Source organism: Limanda limanda, chromosome 16, assembly GCF_963576545.1.
Source record: "Limanda limanda chromosome 16, fLimLim1.1, whole genome shotgun sequence".
In the NCBI taxonomy this organism is placed as follows: domain Eukaryota; kingdom Metazoa; phylum Chordata; class Actinopteri; order Pleuronectiformes; family Pleuronectidae; genus Limanda; species Limanda limanda.
Window position 1 is genome coordinate 11,580,085 of NC_083651.1, and position 22,997 is coordinate 11,603,081.

General features: G+C 40.7%; 2 protein-coding genes across 3 annotated transcripts; both read left to right on the forward strand.

Annotated features, from left to right (window-relative positions):
• Positions 1–372: 372 nt before the first annotated feature.
• On the forward strand, positions 373–8,465 carry katnal1 (katanin p60 subunit A-like 1). 2 transcript variants are annotated; one of them, XM_061088894.1, is made up of 10 exons: positions 373–540; positions 1,251–1,420; positions 1,993–2,152; positions 2,233–2,360; positions 2,453–2,558; positions 4,713–4,871; positions 4,978–5,104; positions 5,309–5,443; positions 5,712–5,838; positions 6,599–8,465. In XM_061088894.1, exons 1-10 carry the CDS (start codon positions 379–381, stop codon positions 6,795–6,797), a joined length of 1,473 nt encoding a protein of 490 aa, XP_060944877.1. In that variant the 5' UTR covers positions 373–378; the 3' UTR covers positions 6,798–8,465. The 2 variants fall into 2 exon arrangements, with proteins under 2 accessions (XP_060944877.1, XP_060944876.1); XM_061088893.1 differs by having other exon boundaries at positions 379–540; positions 2,239–2,360.
• Positions 8,466–10,808: 2,343 nt separating this feature from the next.
• On the forward strand, positions 10,809–22,909 carry tspan7b (tetraspanin 7b). Its single transcript, XM_061088764.1, has 8 exons — positions 10,809–10,874; positions 18,164–18,352; positions 18,767–18,841; positions 18,936–19,031; positions 20,277–20,432; positions 20,661–20,744; positions 21,182–21,267; positions 22,174–22,909. The coding sequence occupies exons 1-7, from the start codon at positions 10,809–10,811 to the stop codon at positions 21,248–21,250; spliced, it is 735 nt and encodes a 244-aa protein (XP_060944747.1). The 3' UTR covers positions 21,251–21,267; positions 22,174–22,909.
• The last annotated feature ends 88 nt before the right edge of the window (positions 22,910–22,997 follow it).

Sequence of the window (22,997 nt, forward strand, 5' to 3'; positions counted from 1 at the left end):
TCAGTGTTGAAACAAAGGCTTTAATGTCAGTTTGTGACAACGGCCCCCAAACACTTGCTGCCCAAGTGTTTATTAACTTGTGTTGACCCCTGAATGCCTCTTCGAGATGACGCTGCCACAGTTTGAACCTTCCCTTACTGGGTATAACAAGGTGAGATTATCAATTTAAATTGCCTTAAGCCTTAAAAATTTGCTTTAGCTTGTTCTGGAGGTTATTCCATGTTGCAGGTGCATATTTTCTGTAGTTTGAATCCTCATGAATGTGATACACTTATTATGAAATATACACAAATTAAACTTGCAACCAAGCAGCATCTATTATGGTTTCAGTCAAACTAATCACTTGTTTTTTTCCTCATCATGTAGCTATTATTCAGCATGAATCTGGCAGAGATATGTGACAACGCCAAGAAAGGCCGCGAGTACGCCCTGCTTGGAAACTATGACTCCTCCCTTGTGTACTACCAGGGCGTCATTCAACAGATCCACAGGCACTGTCAGACCTTCAGAGACCCTGCACTTAAAGTCCGATGGCAACAGGTATGTTCCCCAAATCCGTGATCGCTCCTTTTAAACAAGTTACTGAAGAGTCGTTGAAGGAGAAGCCACAGCCCTGCAATTCAGCAGTACAAATATTTAGAAAGCTGTATTGTAAGTACATTTATTCAAGTTTTGGACTCTTCAGCTACTTGCAATGGATTCTTTCCGACATTCTGCTACATTACACGTCTATTTCACTGCAGTTCAATGGCAAATGTCGCACTGTTTTTACTCCATTACACTGGTTTAATAACTTAAATGTCATCACAACTTTAGTGTGATAACATCAAACATGATAAATTATGATATAGTAGCGAATAAGGCACCCAGGATTATATAAAGTGGTTGAAGTTAATCTCACCATTATCAGCTGTATCATTATTTGATTAATAATTATGAATTAATACAATGTGTTTTTTGTGAAAGGGGCCATTCTGCAATGAAAATACTGGTGTGTTAAATTTGCTTCCATCAGAATGGATTTTTTACCGTAGCATTAACAGGTGTGTGTTATTTTATTCTGTCAGCTCTTGTATTTTGAGAATCTACTTCACTAGCTGTGAATGCAACAAGATGGTCCTCTAGTGTCTGGCTCCTTTCTCTGAATGGTTCGGAGACAAGTAGACAAGAGTTGTTTTTAATCCATTGCTTATTGTCCACAAGCAGTGATGCAGTGCTGATATTATACATTTTCCTCTGTTTGTGTTCAGGTCAGGCAGGAGCTCACTGAGGAGTACGAGCAGGTGAAAGGCATCATGGGAATGCTAGAGAGCTTAAAGTTAGAGAAGCCAAACGACATCTTTGCACCTCATGCTCCTCAGTCCAACGACAGACCCGAGGATCCAGCAGTTTGGCCCCCTCCCATCCCTGCTGAACACAGGTGTGTGTGTGTCTGATTCTTTGTTTGTTTTTTACAATTTGGCTAAATGAAAGATAATGATATCTTGTTTTTTACTCAACATTTTATTGTCCTATAAAACACTTTTTATATAATAACACAACCAAAAAAGCTGAAAAAACTTCAGTTATTATTTGATTCCATTCAGCATAAAAGAACAGGGACCACAACTGCAGTATCTGTGCAGTGTTTTTATTTTATTTTATAATATTTTTGTGTGGTTTTTATTGGCCTGAATGGATCCAGGAGATTTATTGAGTTTCTGGCAGAACTGATTATTACTGATACCATCCAGAAAGTCTGTGGGATAAGATAACTTTATAAGGAAGCACTTTGAAGTGCACACAGATCTCATCTGTTCCATCTCATTCAGCACGTTGTGACTCATCATGTTGGATTTTAATTTTAATTTCTGTTCATTAAAATGGACATATCAGGCTTTGCCATCACAGAAGCAGAGCTGGTTTACAGTTACTGCCTTCCCCTGTTGCAAATTATCCGAGGCAAGTCCTGCTTTTATCTTAGTATATCATTTTAATCCTGTGTCTGAGTAGGAATCCTGTAGCACTGAAGCGGCCCAGCAGTGCAGGGAAGCAGCAGAGTAAGGAGTCCCTCGGTCTGACTATAAGAGTGGGGAGGCCAGGAGGCCGCAGATTGAAACCAGACCAGCATGGATCGAAAGACACACGTGGCACAAAGGCCAAAGACGAGAAGGTGAGACCGCAGTTAATGATTAGTTGTTGAGTGGATGGACACGGTTTTAGAGGAATGAGTATATCATTTTTTCTTAACAGGCAAAGAAAGGGGCGGGAGATGCACCAGGAGATGTAGAGCTGAATAAATTTGACGGCACAGGGTATGACAGTAACCTGGTGGACTCACTGGAGAAAGACATCGTGTCCCGTAACCCTAACGTTCACTGGTATGGTAGCACACAGATCCATCTAAACTCCTTCACACTGCAGAGGCTCGTTTCTTGAGCTCTGCTGACTGAATTCTCTTGGTGAACCGCAGGGGGGATATTGCTGATCTTGAAGATGCGAAGAAGCTGCTGAGAGAAGCTGTGGTGTTACCCATGTGGATGCCTGACTTTTTCAAGGGCATTCGTCGCCCCTGGAAGGTACTCACATACACACACACACTCACACACTCACGCTTGCTTTCTTACATACTTGATGACTAAGAAACCACATAGATCAATAGAGGCAAGCGTTTCATCATTTCACATAGTTCTGTGTCCAGACCTAACTTACAACTCTGAACCCTGGTAGCTGGTGACATTTGAACACCCAGCTGTGTGGCAGTGAAAGCTTGTAACACACCAACCATAGTCGGAGTAATGTGACTCCTGCAGCCTGTTTCAACAGCTGCACAGACATGCTGTGTAAAGTCAACACCCTCACACTAGTTTGAAATGTAGTCGCAGACCATGCTGTTTCACCAGGATCATCATTCAGTTCAGAAGGGTAAACAATGCACTGACACTTTTATCCAAAGCGACTTACAATACGTGCATTCGACCAGGAAGGTTATTTTTGTTTCTGCTCTAGTTTATGTTTTCTTTACTTAGGTGAAGATGGCTGTGTCACACGTACACCAACACCAACAATAGAAAACTTAAATCTTAGCATTTAAGATTTAGTCTCAACAAAGTTGTGCGCTGGTCAGCGTTATCATAAATATAAAGGGGTGTGTTTTCATCATAAATCTCTCATCTTTCAAATGGTTTCTAGGACAACAGTTCTTAAGGTATAACTCGCACTCTAACTACTCCTAACTTAGGTGTCTGGTGCAACTCCCACACTATAATCAAACCAGACTGCAATATTTTTGAACCTAGTATGACAGGCAGCTGTTATTTTTTGTACAAACATGAACGCAAACGTTTATCCTGTCTTACGTTCACAACGTCTTTCGTTAGTGGACCTCCTCAGCTGCCATACTTCACAGTATCTACATGACTAAATGACCACTTTATCTTTTCTGTAACAGCCTGATTGTTCCTTTATCATGTGAGGTCTCCTCCCCTCAGGCCTGTCATGTGTGGATCAACACTTTTAAAGAAGCACAGTGCTTTCCACTTTTTCTGATACATACAACATTGAACTTTTTACTCTGTATAAATAGATGCGGATTTTTTAGATATCAGATTTATACAACTACAGAAAATACATTTTTAGTTTTTAATATTTCATTTCGTGATTCTTTTCCGGGCACACAGAAGGTATTAGTTTCATTATAACTGACACTTAGTATAGAGCGCTGTGCTCCTGGTGAGATTCTGGTAAATCTCGTCTTAATCCGTTTTTTGTGTTATAAATCTGTCCGCCCCATCCTGCTGGGAATATAAACCACAGTGTATGGCTGCGGAGGCAGTAAGGATTACAAGTACATGAAAAAAGAAAACATAATCATCATAGCAGATGCAGAAATGTCAGATATCAGAGCGGCAGTGACGTCTGACTGAAATCACCAAGGGAGATTTGCATCAGAGACATGAACATAACTGTTAATCAGTGCTGGTATTTGACTTCTCTTTCAAACTTTCATGAATCAGTGCTAAAAACACTGCTTGAATTTTACTTAATCTACCTGCTTTATTTGATTCTATGTTATCTTATCTCATATTATTTTTATTTATTTTATATTTATTTTATTGTTCATTGTATTACTGTAATTTGTTATTTGATGTCTTTCAGTTGTTAATTGTTATCCACCTTGAATTACAACTTTGCAAGAAAGGGACTTTCATTACCATTTAAAAAACATACATATATCGACAGATATATTAGTGTGTGATTTTTTTTTTACTCCCTCATATCGCTATTTGCCTTGTCGCCCAAACATCCATATAAGTTACGCTGTAATTAGCAGTGACACTTGTGGCTTTCTTTCTATTTACCAGTTAAACAGAAGTAACTTGTTTGCTTATTTGCAAGTGATTGTATCGACAGTGTTTGTCACTGAAAATTACAACACAGAGCAACTGGAGTAGGATCAGATCTGTTGATTTTCAGTCACATGGGATCAGATGAAGCCTTTTCTTGTTCGTCAGCCTCGTGCATGTCAGTGCTGCACATCCGTACTCTTTGCACATTCCAAGGTTTTCAGGGTAACTGAAGTGAATACACTTTTCTTACAGCAGCAAGAGATAGTTCAACATGTCCGTCAGTGTTATGTAAATATAAGTCGTCGGAGTGACTGAAGCGGTGAGTGTTAGAAGTTGTTTTCTGTGTACCTTTGGTCTTGCTCAACAATAGTGTGTTTGTTTCAGGGTGTGTTAATGGTCGGCCCTCCAGGGACGGGGAAGACCATGTTGGCCAAAGCTGTAGCTACAGAATGTGGGACTACTTTCTTCAACGTGTCCTCCTCCACGCTTAGCTCCAAATACAGGGGCGAGTCAGAAAAACTTGTTCGTCTGCTGTTTGAAATGGTAAGTAAATACGGTGTGTACAAGTGTATATGGGGTCAACCACACATCAAGTTATTTGAGTTATTTTCCAATGGCAAACGTTTGTTTAATATTTTTTTTTTCTTAGGCCAGATTTTATGCACCGACAACCATCTTCATCGATGAGATTGACTCAATCTGTGGCAGAAGAGGAACATCTGATGAACATGAAGCCAGTCGCAGGGTCAAATCAGAGCTTCTGATCCAGATGGATGGTGAGTGAAATAGAGAAGTGGAAAGGTGAAGCTAAGGTATCTTAATTTTAAAAATACTAACAAAATTGCTCAGCAAAACCTGAAATTGTTCTGTCAAGAGTAAAGACCTGTGCAACATAGATGCAGTGAAGTCTGTCCTCCATCTTTTTTAAATGAAAGCTAATGTTTGGGACGAAATCTACCTTTTTTTTATACTGAATGAAGGTGTGGGGGGAGCATCAGAGAATGACGACCCCTCCAAGATGGTTATGGTCCTCGCCGCCACCAACTTCCCCTGGGACATTGACGAGGCCTTACGACGCCGCCTGGAGAAGCGGATCTACATCTCCCTTCCCACAGGTGACTTCATCAGCCTCAGGCCAACAGCACAACAAACTAGAGCGAAGGTCACTGTAGTAAAAGTAACAGAGGCTGTACCCAGCAGTGAAGCTAAGATAAGAGTGATTGATATTGATTCACACTGGGGAGAATTATCAAGAATTGATTTAATTCACTCAGTATTTATAGAGCATTTCTAGGAAAATTATGTTCAAACGTGTCATCATTATATCTGACAATACTCTTATTGTGTGTGTGTGTGTGTGTGTCTGTTTGTTTGTTCGTTTAGTTGTGGGTCGTGTCGAGCTTCTTAAAATCAACCTGAGGGAGGTGGAGGTGGCTGCTGACGTTGACCTGGACCTCATTGCTGAGAAGATTGAGGGCTACTCAGGAGCAGATATCACCAACGTCTGCAGGTGTGTGTGTGCGTATGTGTGTGTGTGTTATTGTATCTAATAGTATGTTATACAATCTCTATCTCAGCTTTCTCAAAGGTCATCCCTGCCCGCTGAATACCAATCAACCAGGTTTCTTTGTCTATCACCAATCAGATCTAACCCAACATAATCACCAGAGTAAAGGCTGCTATTCAGCAAAGACTCAAACCTGATATCTATACATTTACAAAGAGTAATTACATTCAAAACAATTATTTAATCATCTATTTCTATTGCTGTCTGTTCTTGTCAAGACTGTAGCGTGTGCATTCCTTAAAGCAGTTACACAAACATACACAAGCTCGTATACACATTCAGATAGATCAGTAATGCATGTAGATAATACATAGTACACATAGAATAGAGCAATTAATAATATAAACTGTGAGTGATCATCAGACTACTGTCTATGTCTCCTGGTGTAGACATTATTCATCCTTTCTCCTGTAGCTATGCTGAGAATGACAGGTATTTTAAGTTGCCGGAGTTGTCTCTGCTCATCTCAGTAATGGCTTTGTTTTGTTAACCTTGGATGTGTGTTTATCATCTACATACAGCATGTAGCCTGCAGGACTTATTCACAGCGTAAACTCATCCCCTTTGACAGGAGAAAAATTCTTCAAATGTCGAATTCAAACCTGTGGAAATTCTACGTGACGTGTTTTATTCAGTGAATTTGTTCCATGTGTGTATAGTAACAGTCGTCTGTCTGCTGCTCCCGTCTTTCCACGTATAACAGGGATGCATCCATGATGGCAATGCGGCGTCGCATCCAAGGCCTGAGCCCTGAGGAGATCAGAGCTTTGTCCAAAGACGAGCTGCAGATGCCTGTGACTATGGAAGACTTCACCCTCACGCTCAAGAAGATGTCCAAGTCCGTCTCCGCTACAGACCTGGAGAAATATGTTGCCTGGATGGCTGAGTTTGGGTCAGTGTAGACAACGGTACCAGTGAGACCCAGAGGGACCAGCACCTTAAAAGGAGGACTAACAGTTTTGAAAATGATGAAGAGCACGGACTTAGGGGTGTTTACAGAGCCGAGGGAACTGTAGCACGTGAACCAGGCGGCACATCAGGGATCAAGAAAACACAGAGGCTCAAGTTCACATCAGATGACTGGTGCCTTTGGTGATGTGAACTTTCAGTGGCTTCACGCTTCTCCTCGCTTTTCCTTCATGTCCTGGTAGTGGGCGTCAATCATCCAGCTGCTGACTGATTTAAGTGACCTGAGGAAGAATGAGGTGAACTTTTCTCACAACAGGACATTTTAGTGTGTAACTAATACTAGACACAGGTAGACCAGGGAATGCACACTAGTTTCAATTAGATATCAGGCCTCATGCAAGAATTCAGATCATCAGCCTAAACCTCTTACTTTTTACCTACTATTTATTAGTGTGGTGAGTTTGTCACCACACTAATCCAAATCTCTAAAAGAAATCCAAATCTCATGAGGGGACTGTTGGGCCTTGGCTGAGGTCTTTGCTTGACAAATTTATCATAAATAGCAAATTTCCAAAAGATGAATTTTAGCTGTCAGCATTTGTGAGAGTTGGACAATCGATCGCTGCTTTTATATTTGCTGAATTCCTGTCCCAATTCTCCTCAATTTGTGGGTAAGTTTCACAAAATATTACCAAAGAGTGAAACTGCCATTTTATCAGTATAAGTCTATTTTAGGAGAATAGAAACTCTTAAAGGCAACTCTTAGAAAATCTTCAAGGGTCAGTGTGTAGAATTTAGTGACATCTAGTGGTGAAGTTGCATAATGCAGCTAAATACCTACCACCTTACTCTCCTCTTCCGAACATTACAGAGAACCTGTGGTAACCTTCAGTTGGCATAAAATCTCAAAAGGTGTAAGTTTGTCCAGAATGGGCTTCTGTAAAAAAAAAACATGGCGGCCTCGGAAGAGAGGACCCGCTCCTGATGTAAATATAAAGTATTAAGATATAAAGGGTATATGGGGTAAAGATAACAATTTAGACGAAACACACTGTGAAAACATCCCTAGGATTATTTTATATTAAATTTCTGCCCTTAGATTCCTTTCACCTAAATCTTAAAAATGGACCTTTTATAGAAAATTCTGCTCAATTCTGTCAGCTTTGTGCTGTCAGCTCATTGTGATTCTTGCATGAGGCCCATTGTCTGTATGTTCGAGCACTTTCGATGTATCTCCTTGTGGAGCTCATGTATTTACTACTGACTGAACACACTTGAAGAAACACAATGTCTGTTGTGAGGTGAGAGATTGTATTTGTGTTTTCATGTTTGTTTTTAAATCTATTTCAGTTTAATTTAATTGAAACAAACAAATGTCGTCAAACTAGAAAAGAGAACGACCACATGGATTGTGTATTAAATGATGCAGACAATTAATTCTCATCTATATGTACTGGTTCCTGTTTTATATGTAGTCTATTAAATATCCCTAAACTCAGTCAGGTTTTGTTTTGTATTGACCTAGTGTTGGATGAGTTGAATAATAAGATAAATACATTGTGAACTAATGGTGAACTCGATCTATTCTCGATGATTGTTTTATTGTCCTCCCCTGTTCCAAACGTTTACAGCATTCTGCTTCAGGGCACTAAAAGCTCCATTCGGTGTATAATTTGCATTGTCTTTTATTTTAATACCAAAAAATAAACTTGACCTTAAATCTTTCAGGATTCACCAACAACACACCGTTTGGTTTTGAATTTCTTTATTAAATCCCTGTCTCCAATAGCAGTGTTAATATTTTAGCAGTGTGACCAGATGTGAAGCTAAGAAACCAAAAAGGGTTTGTGCAGAAAAGATATCAACCCACAATAGCACATATTGTTTTAACCTAATGTACCCTGGTGTCTCCTGTCTACTAAAGAAAGATGTGATAACCAACTTGTTCTCTCATTTTTAAGGAAGAGGTATTTCTATAATCTTCTATTATCTATTAGCTTCCAGAAATAATGGAAACACCTGAAACACACTTGCAGATGATGTCCCACTTTCAGAGAAACTCCCTGTGACCATCCAAATGACTCCTGTTGGTCTTTAAACCTCATTTTTTGAGTCAATGCGATCAATAATTTCTAAAGCAGTGAAAGGCTTTTTCACAAGTAGATCTTTCAAAGCGTCCTCAGCGTATATGGAATAAAAACATGGACAAACAGTCCTCCTTGCTGTTCTGTGTTCGTTATTTAGTCCTGAACATTGACCCAGCAACAGCAAGCGTCTGTAGTTAAATATTTAATCAGATGACATTTTTGTTTCAGATGATATAACAGGGACATGTCGCACAATATATAAAACTGTTTCCACTGTACGCCTCAGCAGCATCCATGGGTCTGCACCTGTGCCTGCGAGGAGGGGTGGACCTTGGCTCCATGATAAAGACTTAAGGAGTAATGGTGTACGCACCGGCAACTTCAGCATGCACTAACAGAGCATGGCAGGGAAGCTTCTCCATACTCAGGACTGCAAAGGGGGAGAGAAGTGGACGCTGGGGTGGGCCTGTCTTGACGGCTAGTGAGTATTTATAGAGGTTACAGGAGCTGTAATAGGCCACATATGCAGGAGCCATTGTACTCCTGCTGCTGTGACACTTACGTTTCTGTGTGGTCGGATCAATGAAGCTGATCCTATCTTAACCAATCAATGAAACCCTCTTTAATTAAGAATTAGGCCTGTATCATTCAGGGGTAGATTGATATTCTTTAAATAGAAATTTGGTGCTCCACTTATAAATAAAAATAAGGTTGGTCTTCTAATCCAAAGAAATCTTTGGTTACCAGAGAAACGCTGGAATTGTTGCAACCGTCCCCACTCCACCCTATATTTAATATAACACTTTTATATAAGTTTAGTCTACGGAAGCCTATTTGTAGAGGTGAAGGAAAAAAAGATCAATGCAAAGTTGCAACATTTTAGATAGTGAGTCACACTTGGTCATTATTCTGAGATACGAGGTGACTCATTTGAGAATGTTTCTTATTGTAATGCCTTCCAGCATTTTCAGTTCTTTTAACAAAGCGCTAAAAATGGGCTTTCATGTAGATGTGTGTTGCAACTGACTGCAGAAACTGCAACAACAAAAATAACAATAATAATAGTAACAATAATAACAAAAATTATAATAACAAAAACGCCCTCTAAAACCAGAGGTACTTCACAAAATGAAAAAACAAGTGCAAAGATAGCAGATCATAGAAAAGCCAGATCATAAAAACAGAGCAGATAAAATATAAAACATATTTATTCCACCCCCACTCCTCTAGGATGTGTTAAATTAACACATTATATCATATCATATTATATTATACTGCATTACATTGCATATTGCAATATGACACTGTTAACTGTTTTGCATTTAGCATTTCACTTGTTACTTCACTTTTTATATTTTTAATATATTTTTATTCAGAAATGTTTATCTCAAAATAAATGTTACTTTGTATAAATATTGGTAAAAAGTGAGTAAATATATACTGGTTTCCCATTTTTTATTGCTCTCCTATGCATGTTGTATTTATGCGTTTTTATGTTTCAATGTTCATTGTTTGCACCAATAACCAGAGCAAATTCCTTGTATGTGTGAACGTACTTGGCAATAAAATACTTCTGATTCTGATTCTGATATTACATTAAAACATAATGCACACATGTATCTTTGTGTGTGTGTGGTTCTGATTCATATTATCACATCGTCCAGGGAGGTTATTATCAGTATCATTATGTGTTATCACTGATGATGATGATGATGATGATGATGATGATGAAGATGATGATGATGCTGCGTTGCTCCAGTGACGCCGTGTGGCTGCATCAGCGTGTGGTTGCAACGCGACAGCTCTAGCGGAGACGTGTTTCTCTTCTTCCTCCTCCTCCTCCTCCTCTTCCTCCTCCTGCTCCTCCACCACCTCCTCCTCCTCCTCGGCTGCTGTTATTATCACACTGGTTCCACAATGGAGACCAAACCGGTCATCACCTGCCTTAAAACCCTCCTCATCGTCTACTCCTTCGTCTTCTGGGTACGTAGCATTTCTCTGTGTCCCTGGTGTTTGCGGTGCGTGATGAAGGTCTGGACGGATCCAGCATCACCGACGGATCCATCGTGTTTTTTCGGGACAAACCTCGAAAGGATCGACGGGTCTCGCCCAACGACGCAGCGTTTAGGGCGCGGGCGTGTGCGTGTGGGTATTGTGATCGTGGTGTGTTATGTAAGTTGCGTTTGGGTTGCACGTATGTTGTCTGCTGGGCGTCAGTGGTGTCGGTGCAGTGTACTCACACACCCGCACACGCACGCACCCAGCATCATGGTCGGTGTCAGTGAGGAGCTGGAGGATGTTAAAATCCAAAATGTCTGATAAGATCAACACGAAAGACCGGATCTGTTTGATAAAAGCATTTAAAAGCATTTACTCAAACACACACTGAACATGTTGGTTGGTTTCATACATTCAAAAAGAGACATTGTATCCTTTGTATATACTCATATATAGATGTTGTCAAAATGTAACAAAAATTGTTAAAACAATATCTACCAATACATTTTAGGTGGTTTCTTTACATTCTTAAAGGGACATTACACGTGTATTATATATGCTATACTGCCTTATAAATATTGTCAAAATGTAACAAAAATACTTGATGATCATCAGGTGTTAAAGTGCCCACATGTATATAAAGAATATTACATAATTATAATAATTATCAATATAATATATGGCCATATTGCCCAGCCCAATACCAATTTTATCAATATCTATTCATATACTTACTCAGGTGCTACAGTACAATTTTAAGCTCCTTGAACTTTATTGGTGTATTCCACTGTATGTTATTTCTGCTTCACCACATTTCAAAAATATAATGTTACAGTTTTTTACATTCTAACATTAAATTGTACAAACCCAGCTCATAAAATATGAATAAGCCTATTCATTGTTAAAAAAGCAACCCCACCCAACTGTAAATGAATAATTGATCGTCCTGTCCACAAGCTTTAAATGAAAATGGTGCTCACATATTAATGCACAAGTAATAAACATCAAATGTGTATATGTAATATTTTGCTCTTTATTAGTAAATATAAATATAAGACTATATATGTCACTATAGCACTATACTTTTTTATATTTTGATTTCATTTTGATGATTTCAAAATATTGGAGTTGTACTTCACATTGGTGTTAAATATGGTTGCAGCTCATAAAAGTTAAGGAATAGAAAATGGCTAAAAGGGTGAACATCACAGTTTTAGTTTACTTTTTTGTCTTTTTCTAATTGTGACCAACTGTCTTAAAGCCCAATGATGTTCAGTTAAATATAATGTAAGAGGGCGAAAAGCTGGAAGCAGAGATGCTTTGGTGGTCTTGCTGGATAAATTATATTTACTTGATTATTTCAGCTCTTGCTTCGAAACCAGTCTAAATAACTTCAGTTTCAATCAAATTTACTTTATTGCTCCGTAGGGAAATTTGTCTTGGCCCAAAGTGATACAGCAGCTGCAGAACAGTACATTGTACATCAAACAACAACAACAACAACAAAAACCGTACACAAGGACATATCACGAAAGAACCAGAATAATAATGCAGAATAAAAGTGAGTTTAATATTGCACCTGCCCTAAAAACACTTTAAAGGATAATACACTAACAGGATATAACAAGATAGGCAAGATAAAAAAACAGAAACTGGCAAAAGCACTTGAAAACCAAAGTTCAAAATGTGCCAGACAGGGTACCAATGTTATTGAGATAAATGATGGAAGGTTGATAGACGTTGGGATGAATGAGAGCATGAGGCAGTTGGTTTTACACGTATAAGCTCAGTAAGGTCTACCTGAAGGTAACCGCTCAAACTCTGGGATCGGTGTGTGTGTCGGTTCATTAAAGATCCTGTGTGCCAGTCTGACCACAGAACCGTCGGAGATGGTCTGAAGGGAGGCATACTCCTTTTTCCCATCACCTTCATAGCCGTTTTTTACTATGCTCTCAATTCTGGATTTGAGCTGGACTGTGAAAGTGGCGAACCATGGAGCCATTCCATATCTCATTATGCTTTCTTGCACCGCAGCATCAAGTATCGACATGACGTTGGTGCTCACCCCGAACAGTCTAAGCCCGTGGAGGAAGTGCAGCCTTTGAGCTTACTTCCCACACAGAAAGTCTACATGGGCACTCCATTTCAGATTACAGTCCAGCTGTATGCCCAGATTTTTAACAGCGCTAACCTGCTCCATAACTTTGTCTTTGGTCATGGACTCTCACCTCTGTGTGGTCAAATGTCATCTGCTTCGTCTTTTTGAAGTTAAAAATTAGATGATGACTGTCACACCAGTCTTTCAAGGTGTCAATCTCATCCACGTACATTGCAGGGCAGTCATCAAGCTTAAAATCACTGTATCATCGAAAATGATACAAATAATCACATCATCAAAATTTGATGATGTGATTATTTGTCCAGCTGCTCCTGCATTCGTTAATGTACAGTGTGTAGAGGAAAGAAGAGCTAATGCAGCCTTGTGGTTCCCATGTGTTACAGTACTTGTCCCAGGAAATTGAGCTATTTACCTTCATGGGCTGGGATCTGCTGGTTAGTAAAGAATAACACCATTTTATGATGAAAGCATTTACGTGCATGTCCTTTAACATCTGGACCAATAGGTAAGGTAAGGTGTTAAAAGCTGAGGAGAAGTGTACAAATAGGACCTGAGCGTAACTCTTGGGGTTCTCTAAATAATTACTGACTGGATGCGTCACACTTGCGACTGCCACCTCCGTCCTCCGCCCCTGTCTGTAGGCAAATTGGAGGGGGTCCAAACTTGAAACAACATCCGGACATGATGTTTTTGATACTGGAGGGATAATAGATTTCTTGCAGTGTGACGTTACAGAGATTATTGGAAGATAGGACACCAAGCAGCAGGGAGTTCCAATGCACAGCTCTTGAGGAGGATGGCAGGCAGGCCATCCATCAGAACCTGTAGGTTTCTTATAAGAGACTCTGCTAAAGACACAATGTACCTGCTGTGCTCGATTATCAAGACAGTGGGAAACATTACAGGCGGTTATAGTGTCTTAGCCTTATGCCCCCTTCTGAGAGAGGTCCAGAGTCTCAAACCTGAGGAAAAAGTAATTTAGTTCATCAGCTCTGCCATGGTCGGGTTTACTGTTTGTTGACACTGAATTTAGAGACTGGGGTTTGTGATGGTGTCGTATTATCCAACAATGTATCGATATTAGAGCATATTTTCCGTTTTGTTCATCTGTAATTTGATTTCAAAGATCTAGAGATTTGTTGGTATATTTCCTTGGTGATCAGAGTAGTTCAGAGTGTTTCTAATATTTTGTCAATTCAAATACAAGAGTTTGAATTTATGTAAAGCTGCATTCACAATACTAACCAAGCATTAGGCTCATTTGAAGAATGAATTCTGCCTTTTCACTGTAGTTAAAGCTCCTGACCTCAGGATTGTAGGACGCAGATCACTCAGAATCCTCCCAGCTACTCAAACCAAATCGATTTAGTCGAGACTGCAACCAATTGTGGGACTAAATACTTTGAGATAAACAAGAGCGTTTTTCCGTCGTTTCCAGGTGCTTTTGTTTAGCTTTTACCAGTTGAATCTGCAAATATGATCAAGCAACTATATAATACTATGATCCACATATTAGCCACAGCACCAAGTGACTGAATTTATTATGTTATTGGCCATAATTTGTGACCACAGCCGAACGTTATAGGCTCATTCCTGTGTGTTTTCTGATAGCTGCCAGAAATAGCTGGGTTAGATTATCTAATAAGAACACGTGGAAGCGGTTTATCTGGTCATAACGTGTTTAGGACCTGAAAAGGGCTTTCTCTGCTTTCATGGAGAAAATAGCCTCAATGCTGATGCTTTTAATGAAGAGAAAAACTGATTTAACTTGCTTTCAGTTTAGATCTGTAGCCACTGAGGATCAAGAAGCAGAACTGTGCTGATATGCAGACATGGGCCGGTGTCACATACCAGCTTTTATATTTAGTCCGGATTGAATGGTCTTGTCGCTCTCCCTAACGTCTGCAGCGTCGGGTTTCAGATGTCTGAAGAGCACAAGTGTCTCACAGGTCAGTGGCTCTCTTCAGGCCCGAGGCCGAGGCATGGAGAGGGCGCTGGCAGTGGCACCGAGTTCGAAGCGGGGAGACGTGCCTCAATGTCAGGCCTCCGTTTCACTGTCATCAGCTTGTCCCGGCCAATAATGTCTGGAGTGTGAATGTCTGCGCTGCTGTAGTTTGACGCGCAGGACGGGGAAAATGCGGAGCAGGTGGCGGAGTCTGTGTGGTGGCCTCGGCATATTTTGTCATCACACCTTCCGTTTCTCTATTAGGCCGGGGAGGAGGGGATAGGGGGGGTGGGGGGGGTCAAGGAGCGACCTGTTTTAAACTCTGTGCTGTAACCAGGGTGGCCGGGACAGGCATTGAATTTCAAACAAAACGTGCAGATGGAGGAGGAGTGTGCAACGGGCATGAATTCCAGATGACTCGTCCCTGCTCCTTGGACTTGATTTCCCCACTGGCTCTAAAATGAACTCTTAAGCATCGTGAGAAGATGGGTCCTTATTTGTATGTGGAAGCAGCCGTTAGGGGGGGAGAGACATTTTGTGTCGCTGTTGAAGTCGGCCATAAACGGTGAGTGCATCGTCATCAAGGGGACGAATGCCTGAAATGACTCAGGCTGTGAGATACTCTGTTCAGGGAAGGAGTAGATGTCCTTAGCGACAAATCATGAGCCTCCACTTCTTCTCTTCAAAATACATGCACACTGTATAGAAGTGAGAATAAGTCTTAGCTGTGGTGAACCAGCAGCCACAGTCTTTGAACATGTATTCCGTGTTGTTGCCTTGTTTTATTTTCTATTTTAAAAGAGGGAAAAGAAGAACATTTTCTGCAAGTACGCCTACGTGGGCATTTTCAACCGAGAGACAGAGCAACAGTAATAGCTACAACACCAACTACTGAATACATAATAAGTCATATATATATATAATTTATATATTGTCTGGTTGCATTAGGCAGTCATTCGATTCTCTGCACACAAATTAGCGAATAAATGCATCCATCTGTATTTATTACGCTTGTCCTTCGAGGGTCACAGGGGATCTGGAGCTAATCCCAGTTGATCACGAGAGATGGGATACAGGTCACCAGCAGATCACAGGGCCAATTCACCCCTACGCTGAATTCATGGCCCGAATAACATGCAAACTCCAACAGAACCAAGAACCTTCTTTCCGAGAGGAGACAGCTTTAACCACTGCGCTACTGCCGCCACCTGAATAAATGCAAATACATCGATACATACTTAAGACATTAGGTTTATGTGGCAGGTAAATCAATACAGTTCGTCCTGTAGAAAACTGCATGTGAGCACATGGCAGCTACTGTCCTACAGGGTGAGGATTGAGATAAAGAGATAACAAAATCATTAAATAGTCATGACTTAAAATCTATTTATATACAAAATGTAATGGGTCTCACTTCAGCATCAAATGCAGAGCAACCGCCTACAGGTCGTCAATAATACCCATTTTTACAAGTTTTGCTTATGTAATAGAAAGCAACAAGTTTAAGTCATAAATACAGAGATAGACAGTGAAAACTTGTATTATTATTTGATGACTCGATTCCCTTGATCAGCAGATAAGGATTCGATAATGATTCTGACTGAATTTACCGTGTTATTAGTTTTTTGAGCAATAAATGCCAAGATTTTTTTCCTTTTTAGAATTCTAAATGGCAGTAAACTGAATATGTTTGCGGATAGAATAAAGATATATTTTTTTAATATATTTATATATATATATTTCAACATTGGCTTAAGAAAACTATGATTATTGATGATTAAGAAAAACAAACATCAGGTGATCATGATCAGGTTTCGCCATGTGCATATTCTCTAACTATTTTCACTGTAATTGGGTCTTAAAAAAAAACAACAACATGCAGCAAACAGGCATTTGGAGGCCTGGGATTTGTCAAGGTGAAAAATTTTCCCAATCATTGAGTGCCCCAATATGCCAATGGGGCAAAGTGTGAATGTAGTTAACACAGTCATTAAACTGCAGAGGCTGGTTGAAGGTGTAATCAGAGACAGAACACAGCAGCCTCATTTTATAAAATATATAAAATATTTTTGTATGGTTGTTAATCGCTTCTGTTATTATGTCGTATTTTCATAACACGACCTACAGGCTTGAGGACATCGTCACCTAATACAGCTCAGAAACGTGTTTCCGAAAGTAAAAGTCCCATATATTTCTGAATTGTCTGTGAGCCATAATATGTTCCTACCATCCAAGGTAGACTTATACCACAAGCTACGAGATAGTGAAATGATGCTTGACGCTCCTGGAGAGGCCACAAGTCTGCATGACATCAACTGTGTTTACACAAAATGTTCTATTCTACCCACAATCCTCAGGTGTAATAGCACCGACTGTGATCGGTGGAGCTCGTTGTTACCATGGAAATGTTCACCGAAACCGCAAAACATCATGTCGGCTTTGATCAGATTGGTCAGGGTTACATAACGTTTACCACAAGGCAACCGTGATTTCTCTCTCGAACACTTTCCAATATTGTTTGGTTCTTATACGGATTTTCTGAATCACCGATGGAAATTTGCATTTGGAACCAGAGACGTTCTATAAGTGGGCGGCCGCTGTTGCTAAGAGGGAACTTTCCTTCTCAAGTCTCAGCTCACTTTCTGCTGAGAGAAAGCCGAGTGTATTCTTCCTCATCAGTTTCCCGGGTGCACAGAGACATTTTGTGCCGGCCGTTCCCTCTCTCTATTCAGAGGGCCTGGCAGCAGGACGGCGAGCGGCCTCCTCTTGGAAGGAAAGCGGGTTAGGAGGATGACTTGGCCCTCGCTCCAGTCGGATCGTCAACAGCCGTTCCCACACCCCGCTCCCTCTCCGATGCCAGTGAGACGTACCCAGCTGAGACACACGCTGCTTCAGCTGCCTCGTACAGCACGCTCTTTTATCTGCGGCCTTCATTTGAAATGCAAAGAGATGCGCAACAGGAGGAAGCGTCTCGCCTCGCATCAAAGAGCTTCTATGATTTGTCCCCTTTCATTTGTGTCCTCCGTCTGCAGTCTCCACCTCCTTACTCAAATCGCTTTTTTCTTGTTCCACCGTGATCCTTTTTCTCCTCCTCCCACTTGGTACGCTGCTAAAACAGATTTATTGTAATGAGTGCAGAAATAAGGGCCTGTTCCCTGCTTTAATTTTGTTCCTCTCTCACTCTGTTTTCTCCTTGTTTCTGCCCTGTAGATAACAGGAGCCATCCTGCTGGCCGTGGGAGTATGGGGGAAGTTGATGCTTGGCCCGTACATCTCTCTGATAGCCGACAACTCCACCAACGCCCCGTATGTCCTCATTGGCACCGGCACCGTCATCATCGTCTTCGGCCTGTTCGGATGCTTCGCCACCTGCAGAGGAAGCCCATGGATGCTGAAGCTGGTGAGAGACGGAGGTGTAGTGATATGTCGCAGAGAGAGAGAGAGAGGTGTGTTGTATGTGCTGATTAATTAGCCTCAGGTCGCACGACAAAGGGAATAATGGCTGACCTCTATCACGAGAAGGGGGATCAGAAATCCAATAGATTCTGCAGGGCACGTTGGTCTGTTAACGGTGGATATGTGTGTGTGTGTGTGTGTGTGTGTGTGTGTATGTGTGTATGTGTGTGTGTGTGTGTGTGTGTGTGTGTGTGTGTGTGTGTGTGTGTGTGTGTGTGTGTGTGTGTGAGAGAGAGTTTCTGTTGACAGGACAGGCATGTGTGTGTGTGTGCAAGCATATGTAAATGATTAACACCTGAAGCAGAAAGTATTGATGAAAACTATCCAAATCTTCCTCTTCCTTCCTCTCTCTCTGTAGTACGCCATGTTTCTGTCGCTCGTCTTCCTTGCCGAGTTGGTGGCCGGGATCTCTGGATTCGTGTTTCGCCATGAGGTCAGCGAGCAGTGCACCTTATAAAATCCAAAACATCAGAGGTTTATCATACCGTTAACACGTGTTATTATGTGCATATGTCGGCCTGCTGCAGATAAAGGGAACCTTTCACAGGACGTACAATGACGCAGTCCTGAACTACAATGCTGAGGACGAGGCGAGCCGCGCTGTGGACAACTTGCAGCACAAGGTAAGTTGCTAATGTCAATGTTGTTCAACAGCCAATAAATACAATGGATGTGTCAAGTGTCAATTTTTTTTTTTTTCCATGAAAATATCTAAATCAACAATCCCAAAAACTGTTAAAGACACAACATTTACATGTGCCTTTACTAGAATAAACAGGAGCACTTTAGTTTATTTTAAGTCTTTATTTACAAACTATTAATACTATCCAGCATGTCAAATAGGCGTTTTCTTATGACTACAACGCCCAAGATGTTTGAGGAATTCTCTCTTGAGAATTTTTTTTTTATGAAACTTCGAGTGAGTGAGGTCTTGAAGTTTGGTTCTGGAGAGCAGAGCAGGCAGATGAGCAGAGCTTGACCGTATTCAGATTCAACAGATTCGGGACTGACAGGTTAGCGGAAGATTGATTCTGATCCGGGGGTCAGGGTTAGAGAGATGGGGGAAAAACTGGACTAAAAAAGAGCTGGCGAGCAGATGGATGGTGGACATGAGGATCAGGCTGACAGGTATTAGTACAAACAGTACAAAAGCAACATATTAAAGTTTTATAATGTAGAGATTGTCCGCAGCGTTTCTGTAGGTGACAGTTGTGTTGAATGAGTCAGGGGTAATGCTGCCTTCTAGTGGTTAAATCATGATAAACACTACTGCTAGGCCCTAGCAGCATGGATGCTAATATTAACTTTATCTAGAAACCATATAGCAAACTAGCAGTTGGGTAACGTAAAGAGAGAAATGGAACCATAACATTGTCCTCATTTTCCAAAACTATACGACTACAACATGAGAATTCAGAGCTTTCAGAAGAAGAAATCCGAGGTCGGAGTTCGTAAAAGACATAAGAGTGTGACGTTTGTTTGGACATGGGAAACATGGCCCCATTCCAAGGCAGCATAAGTAAAATAGCAGGCTTGTGGAGCCGATCGCAGGGTGAATCTCTGCTGGGCAGGTGAGTTGGCAGAGAGCGGTAGGTGTTGGCAGGACGATGCCCAGCAGGAACGCACACAAAATACACACTCAGACAAGAACAGGGACAAACAACACACAAAAGGGCAACGAAAACACACACAGTGGAAACATGAATTATAGTTTGGGATCGAAAGGGGTTAAGTCTCCACAGACAAGGACGACAACTGAGAGTGTTGCACATCGTTGGTTGTGATTATTAAGGTTTTGTTCACAATAACAAAAATGTAGAATGAGTCCATGAATTCTAATCTGCTCTCGGTCTTCTGTCTGTTTTCAGCTGCGTTGCTGTGGAGTGTACAACTACACCAGCTGGTTGGCCAGTGTGTATTATCCCTCCAACGGTATTCCTGCCAGCTGCTGCTTTAACTCCTCCGACTGCAACCAAGAAGACCTCCGCAACGCAACCATAGCCCCGAGCAAGGTCTTCCACCAGGTCAGTACGGTGCTTTTCTATGTCCTTGACTTTCTGCTGTTTACGTGTTGTAAAGCCCATGAATGCACGTCTCATCTGTCGTCCTCCTACAATTTTTCACACCATCTCCCTCATCCATCTCTCCAACCACCGTCTCAGATAATCTCCCAGATACCCATCTTACCCCTAACGTGCACATATAACATGTCCCTCTACCCGGTTCAAACTAACCTGCCCCCTGTGTTACAGGGCTGCTATGAGCTGGTCACTTCATTCATGGAAACCAACATGGCCATTATTGCAGGAGTGACGTTTGGGATCGCCTTCTCACAGGTAACAGTTAACAGAAGGGCTTCTCTGCTGTACAAATAAAAGGTGGCTGGTGTGTTGTGAAGTGTAAATAGATCTACGATATGATTCAAATTAGAGATGTAATTACTCACAACAAGCAAGGCGGTTGCTAAGGAGATCAACAGACAGAGGTAATGTTGCGTTTTGTGCTGACAGATGTGATTTGACAGGAAATTACTGACTAAGTTGACTGGAAAATTGTAAGTAATGTGAAGTAGTATACTTTGCAAGGAATAGACATCTTTATTCATTGCTTGTTCAAATTTAACGTTATTGTTTATCTGTATTGTCTTCATTATATTGTTATTGTTATTGATACAGCAATGGGACAGAATAGACTATACGGGGAATGGAGAATTCTATAAAACGTCAATTGTACTTTTTCTACCCTTTTAACCCCTTTTCTATGTATCTTTCAGCTGATTGGCATGTTGCTGGCCTGCTGTCTGTCCAGGATCATCACAGCCAATCAGTATGAGATGGTCTAGCTGACGTGACGTGGCAGGTAAAGAAACACAAAGAGACATGAGAAACCAAACACGTTTAGAGTTAAAGCTGATACAATCAATATTGTCATAATGAGCAATTAAATATCTCTATACAATGTGACGGGTGTTACTCACATAGTTATTATCACAAACTCCACACATCGCCATGGAGCATCTTAGCACCTTTCAGCATTTTATTTTGTAAGCAACTAGCTAGTGAACATAAAGGAGCATTTAGCTGCTAAAGTGACAAGTATTTAAATATTCGATATCTAATACTTGGTGGAGACCAAAGCGCAACAAAAGGGAAAGTGAATATCAAGCATATGTTTGTCACACCACTCCAAATACATGATATAAATAAAACAATACTCGTTGTGTTTTTGCTGTTTCTTCTCAAGTGGCCATAAAAACATTACATACGTTAATATTATTTATTTTATGTCTTTATCTTTTTAGCGCAATGAAAGAATTATATGTGTTACTCGTAGTAGTTATCAGCAACTCCTCATTTCCAGTCGTCTCTATGAAGCATTTTAGCACCTTTCAGTACATTGTTTAGATTTTTAGATGTTTTTGGTTCACACTCACCGCTCTGGGCAGCTGGTTTCACCTCCTTGCACGTCTTCTGCTTGACAACACAACAAATAAACATAGTTACCAACTAGCTTGTGAAGATAAAGACGCATTTAGCACCTGAAGAGACAGTTATAACAAAGCAGAGCATCGGATATCAGGCTTAGGTTTGTCAAATGGCCAGAAACAACACTACATATATACACAAATGTTTTGTAATTGTGAACAATTCTTCCATAACACCTCTCTCGGGTAATAATATGTGAATGTATCAGTTTATGTTGCTTCTTCCCTAGTGGCCAAAACGAAAAATGTAAATTCTCTTCTTTGTGTTTTCATCTTTTTAGGGAGATGAAGAGAAGAAGCAACAACGACGCTCAACACACGACAAGAGTAAATTCCCCGAAACACTCTCACACGTCTGAATTGGAATTTACGTCCCTCCGTCTCTCTGCCTGTGATCTTAATGTAATATCTTCATGTATCTTATTGTAAAGCACCATTCCTTGACTCACTGCTGTTGCATCAACGCTTTCTGCATCACACACCGCTCTGCTGCTTGATGTTTATAGTTGCTCATTAGCACATATCTTAGATCGGCACGGCCCACATCCAGCAGGTAGACCCGACCTGTCTCGAGGTCGACGGCGGTGTTGGTCCCAGATACATGACCGGGTGCTACTTGGCTTCTCAGCTGGACGCAGCATGCTCGACCGATCGCCAGCAGAAGACCACCACACATCTTTGTACAGAATGACATGACTAAAGCTTGAAGTAATACTTTAATAGATTGGTTTAGTTTTGCATTTTGCCTTTGCTATCGCTCACCATTGTAATATTCCTGCGGTTGTGACATTTTGTGAACCGATTATGTGTACTGACGATGATATTTTAATAAGAAAATTGACAACTGAAAGAAGAGGGGGAGCTTTTAGAGAGTATTTTTTATCTGTAGATATGTTTTTGACCCGAGTATTTAATTTTTAACTTAAAGGCGCAGTAGGAGATAAGTTACATTTTCAATTGTTATTCAGTATTTTGAGTTAAATCTTAACAACAAGAAATGTGAATATTTGCTGTTAAACGCCCACATTAACTTAAAATAACAGTAGATATTACTTGATTTTGCCGCTTTTTAACACACTTTTAATTATGTTTAATATCAATTAAT

What these genes read in the sequence shown, in the direction of transcription:
- katnal1 (XM_061088894.1), top strand. Translation starts at nt 379, where the DNA reads ATGAATCTGGCAGAGATATGTGACAACGCCAAGAAAGGCCGCGAGTAC. An exon ending in CCCATCCCTGCTGAACACAG is followed by an intron (nt 1,421 to 1,992) that starts GTGTGTGTGTGT and finishes GTGTCTGAGTAG; the next exon opens with GAATCCTGTAGCACTGAAGC. An exon ending in TTCGTCTGCTGTTTGAAATG is followed by an intron (nt 4,872 to 4,977) that starts GTAAGTAAATAC and finishes TTTTTTTCTTAG; the next exon opens with GCCAGATTTTATGCACCGAC.
- tspan7b (XM_061088764.1), top strand. Translation starts at nt 10,809, where the DNA reads ATGGAGACCAAACCGGTCATCACCTGCCTTAAAACCCTCCTCATCGTC. An exon ending in GCCCATGGATGCTGAAGCTG is followed by an intron (nt 18,353 to 18,766) that starts GTGAGAGACGGA and finishes CTCTCTCTGTAG; the next exon opens with TACGCCATGTTTCTGTCGCT. An exon ending in TTGGGATCGCCTTCTCACAG is followed by an intron (nt 20,745 to 21,181) that starts GTAACAGTTAAC and finishes TGTATCTTTCAG; the next exon opens with CTGATTGGCATGTTGCTGGC.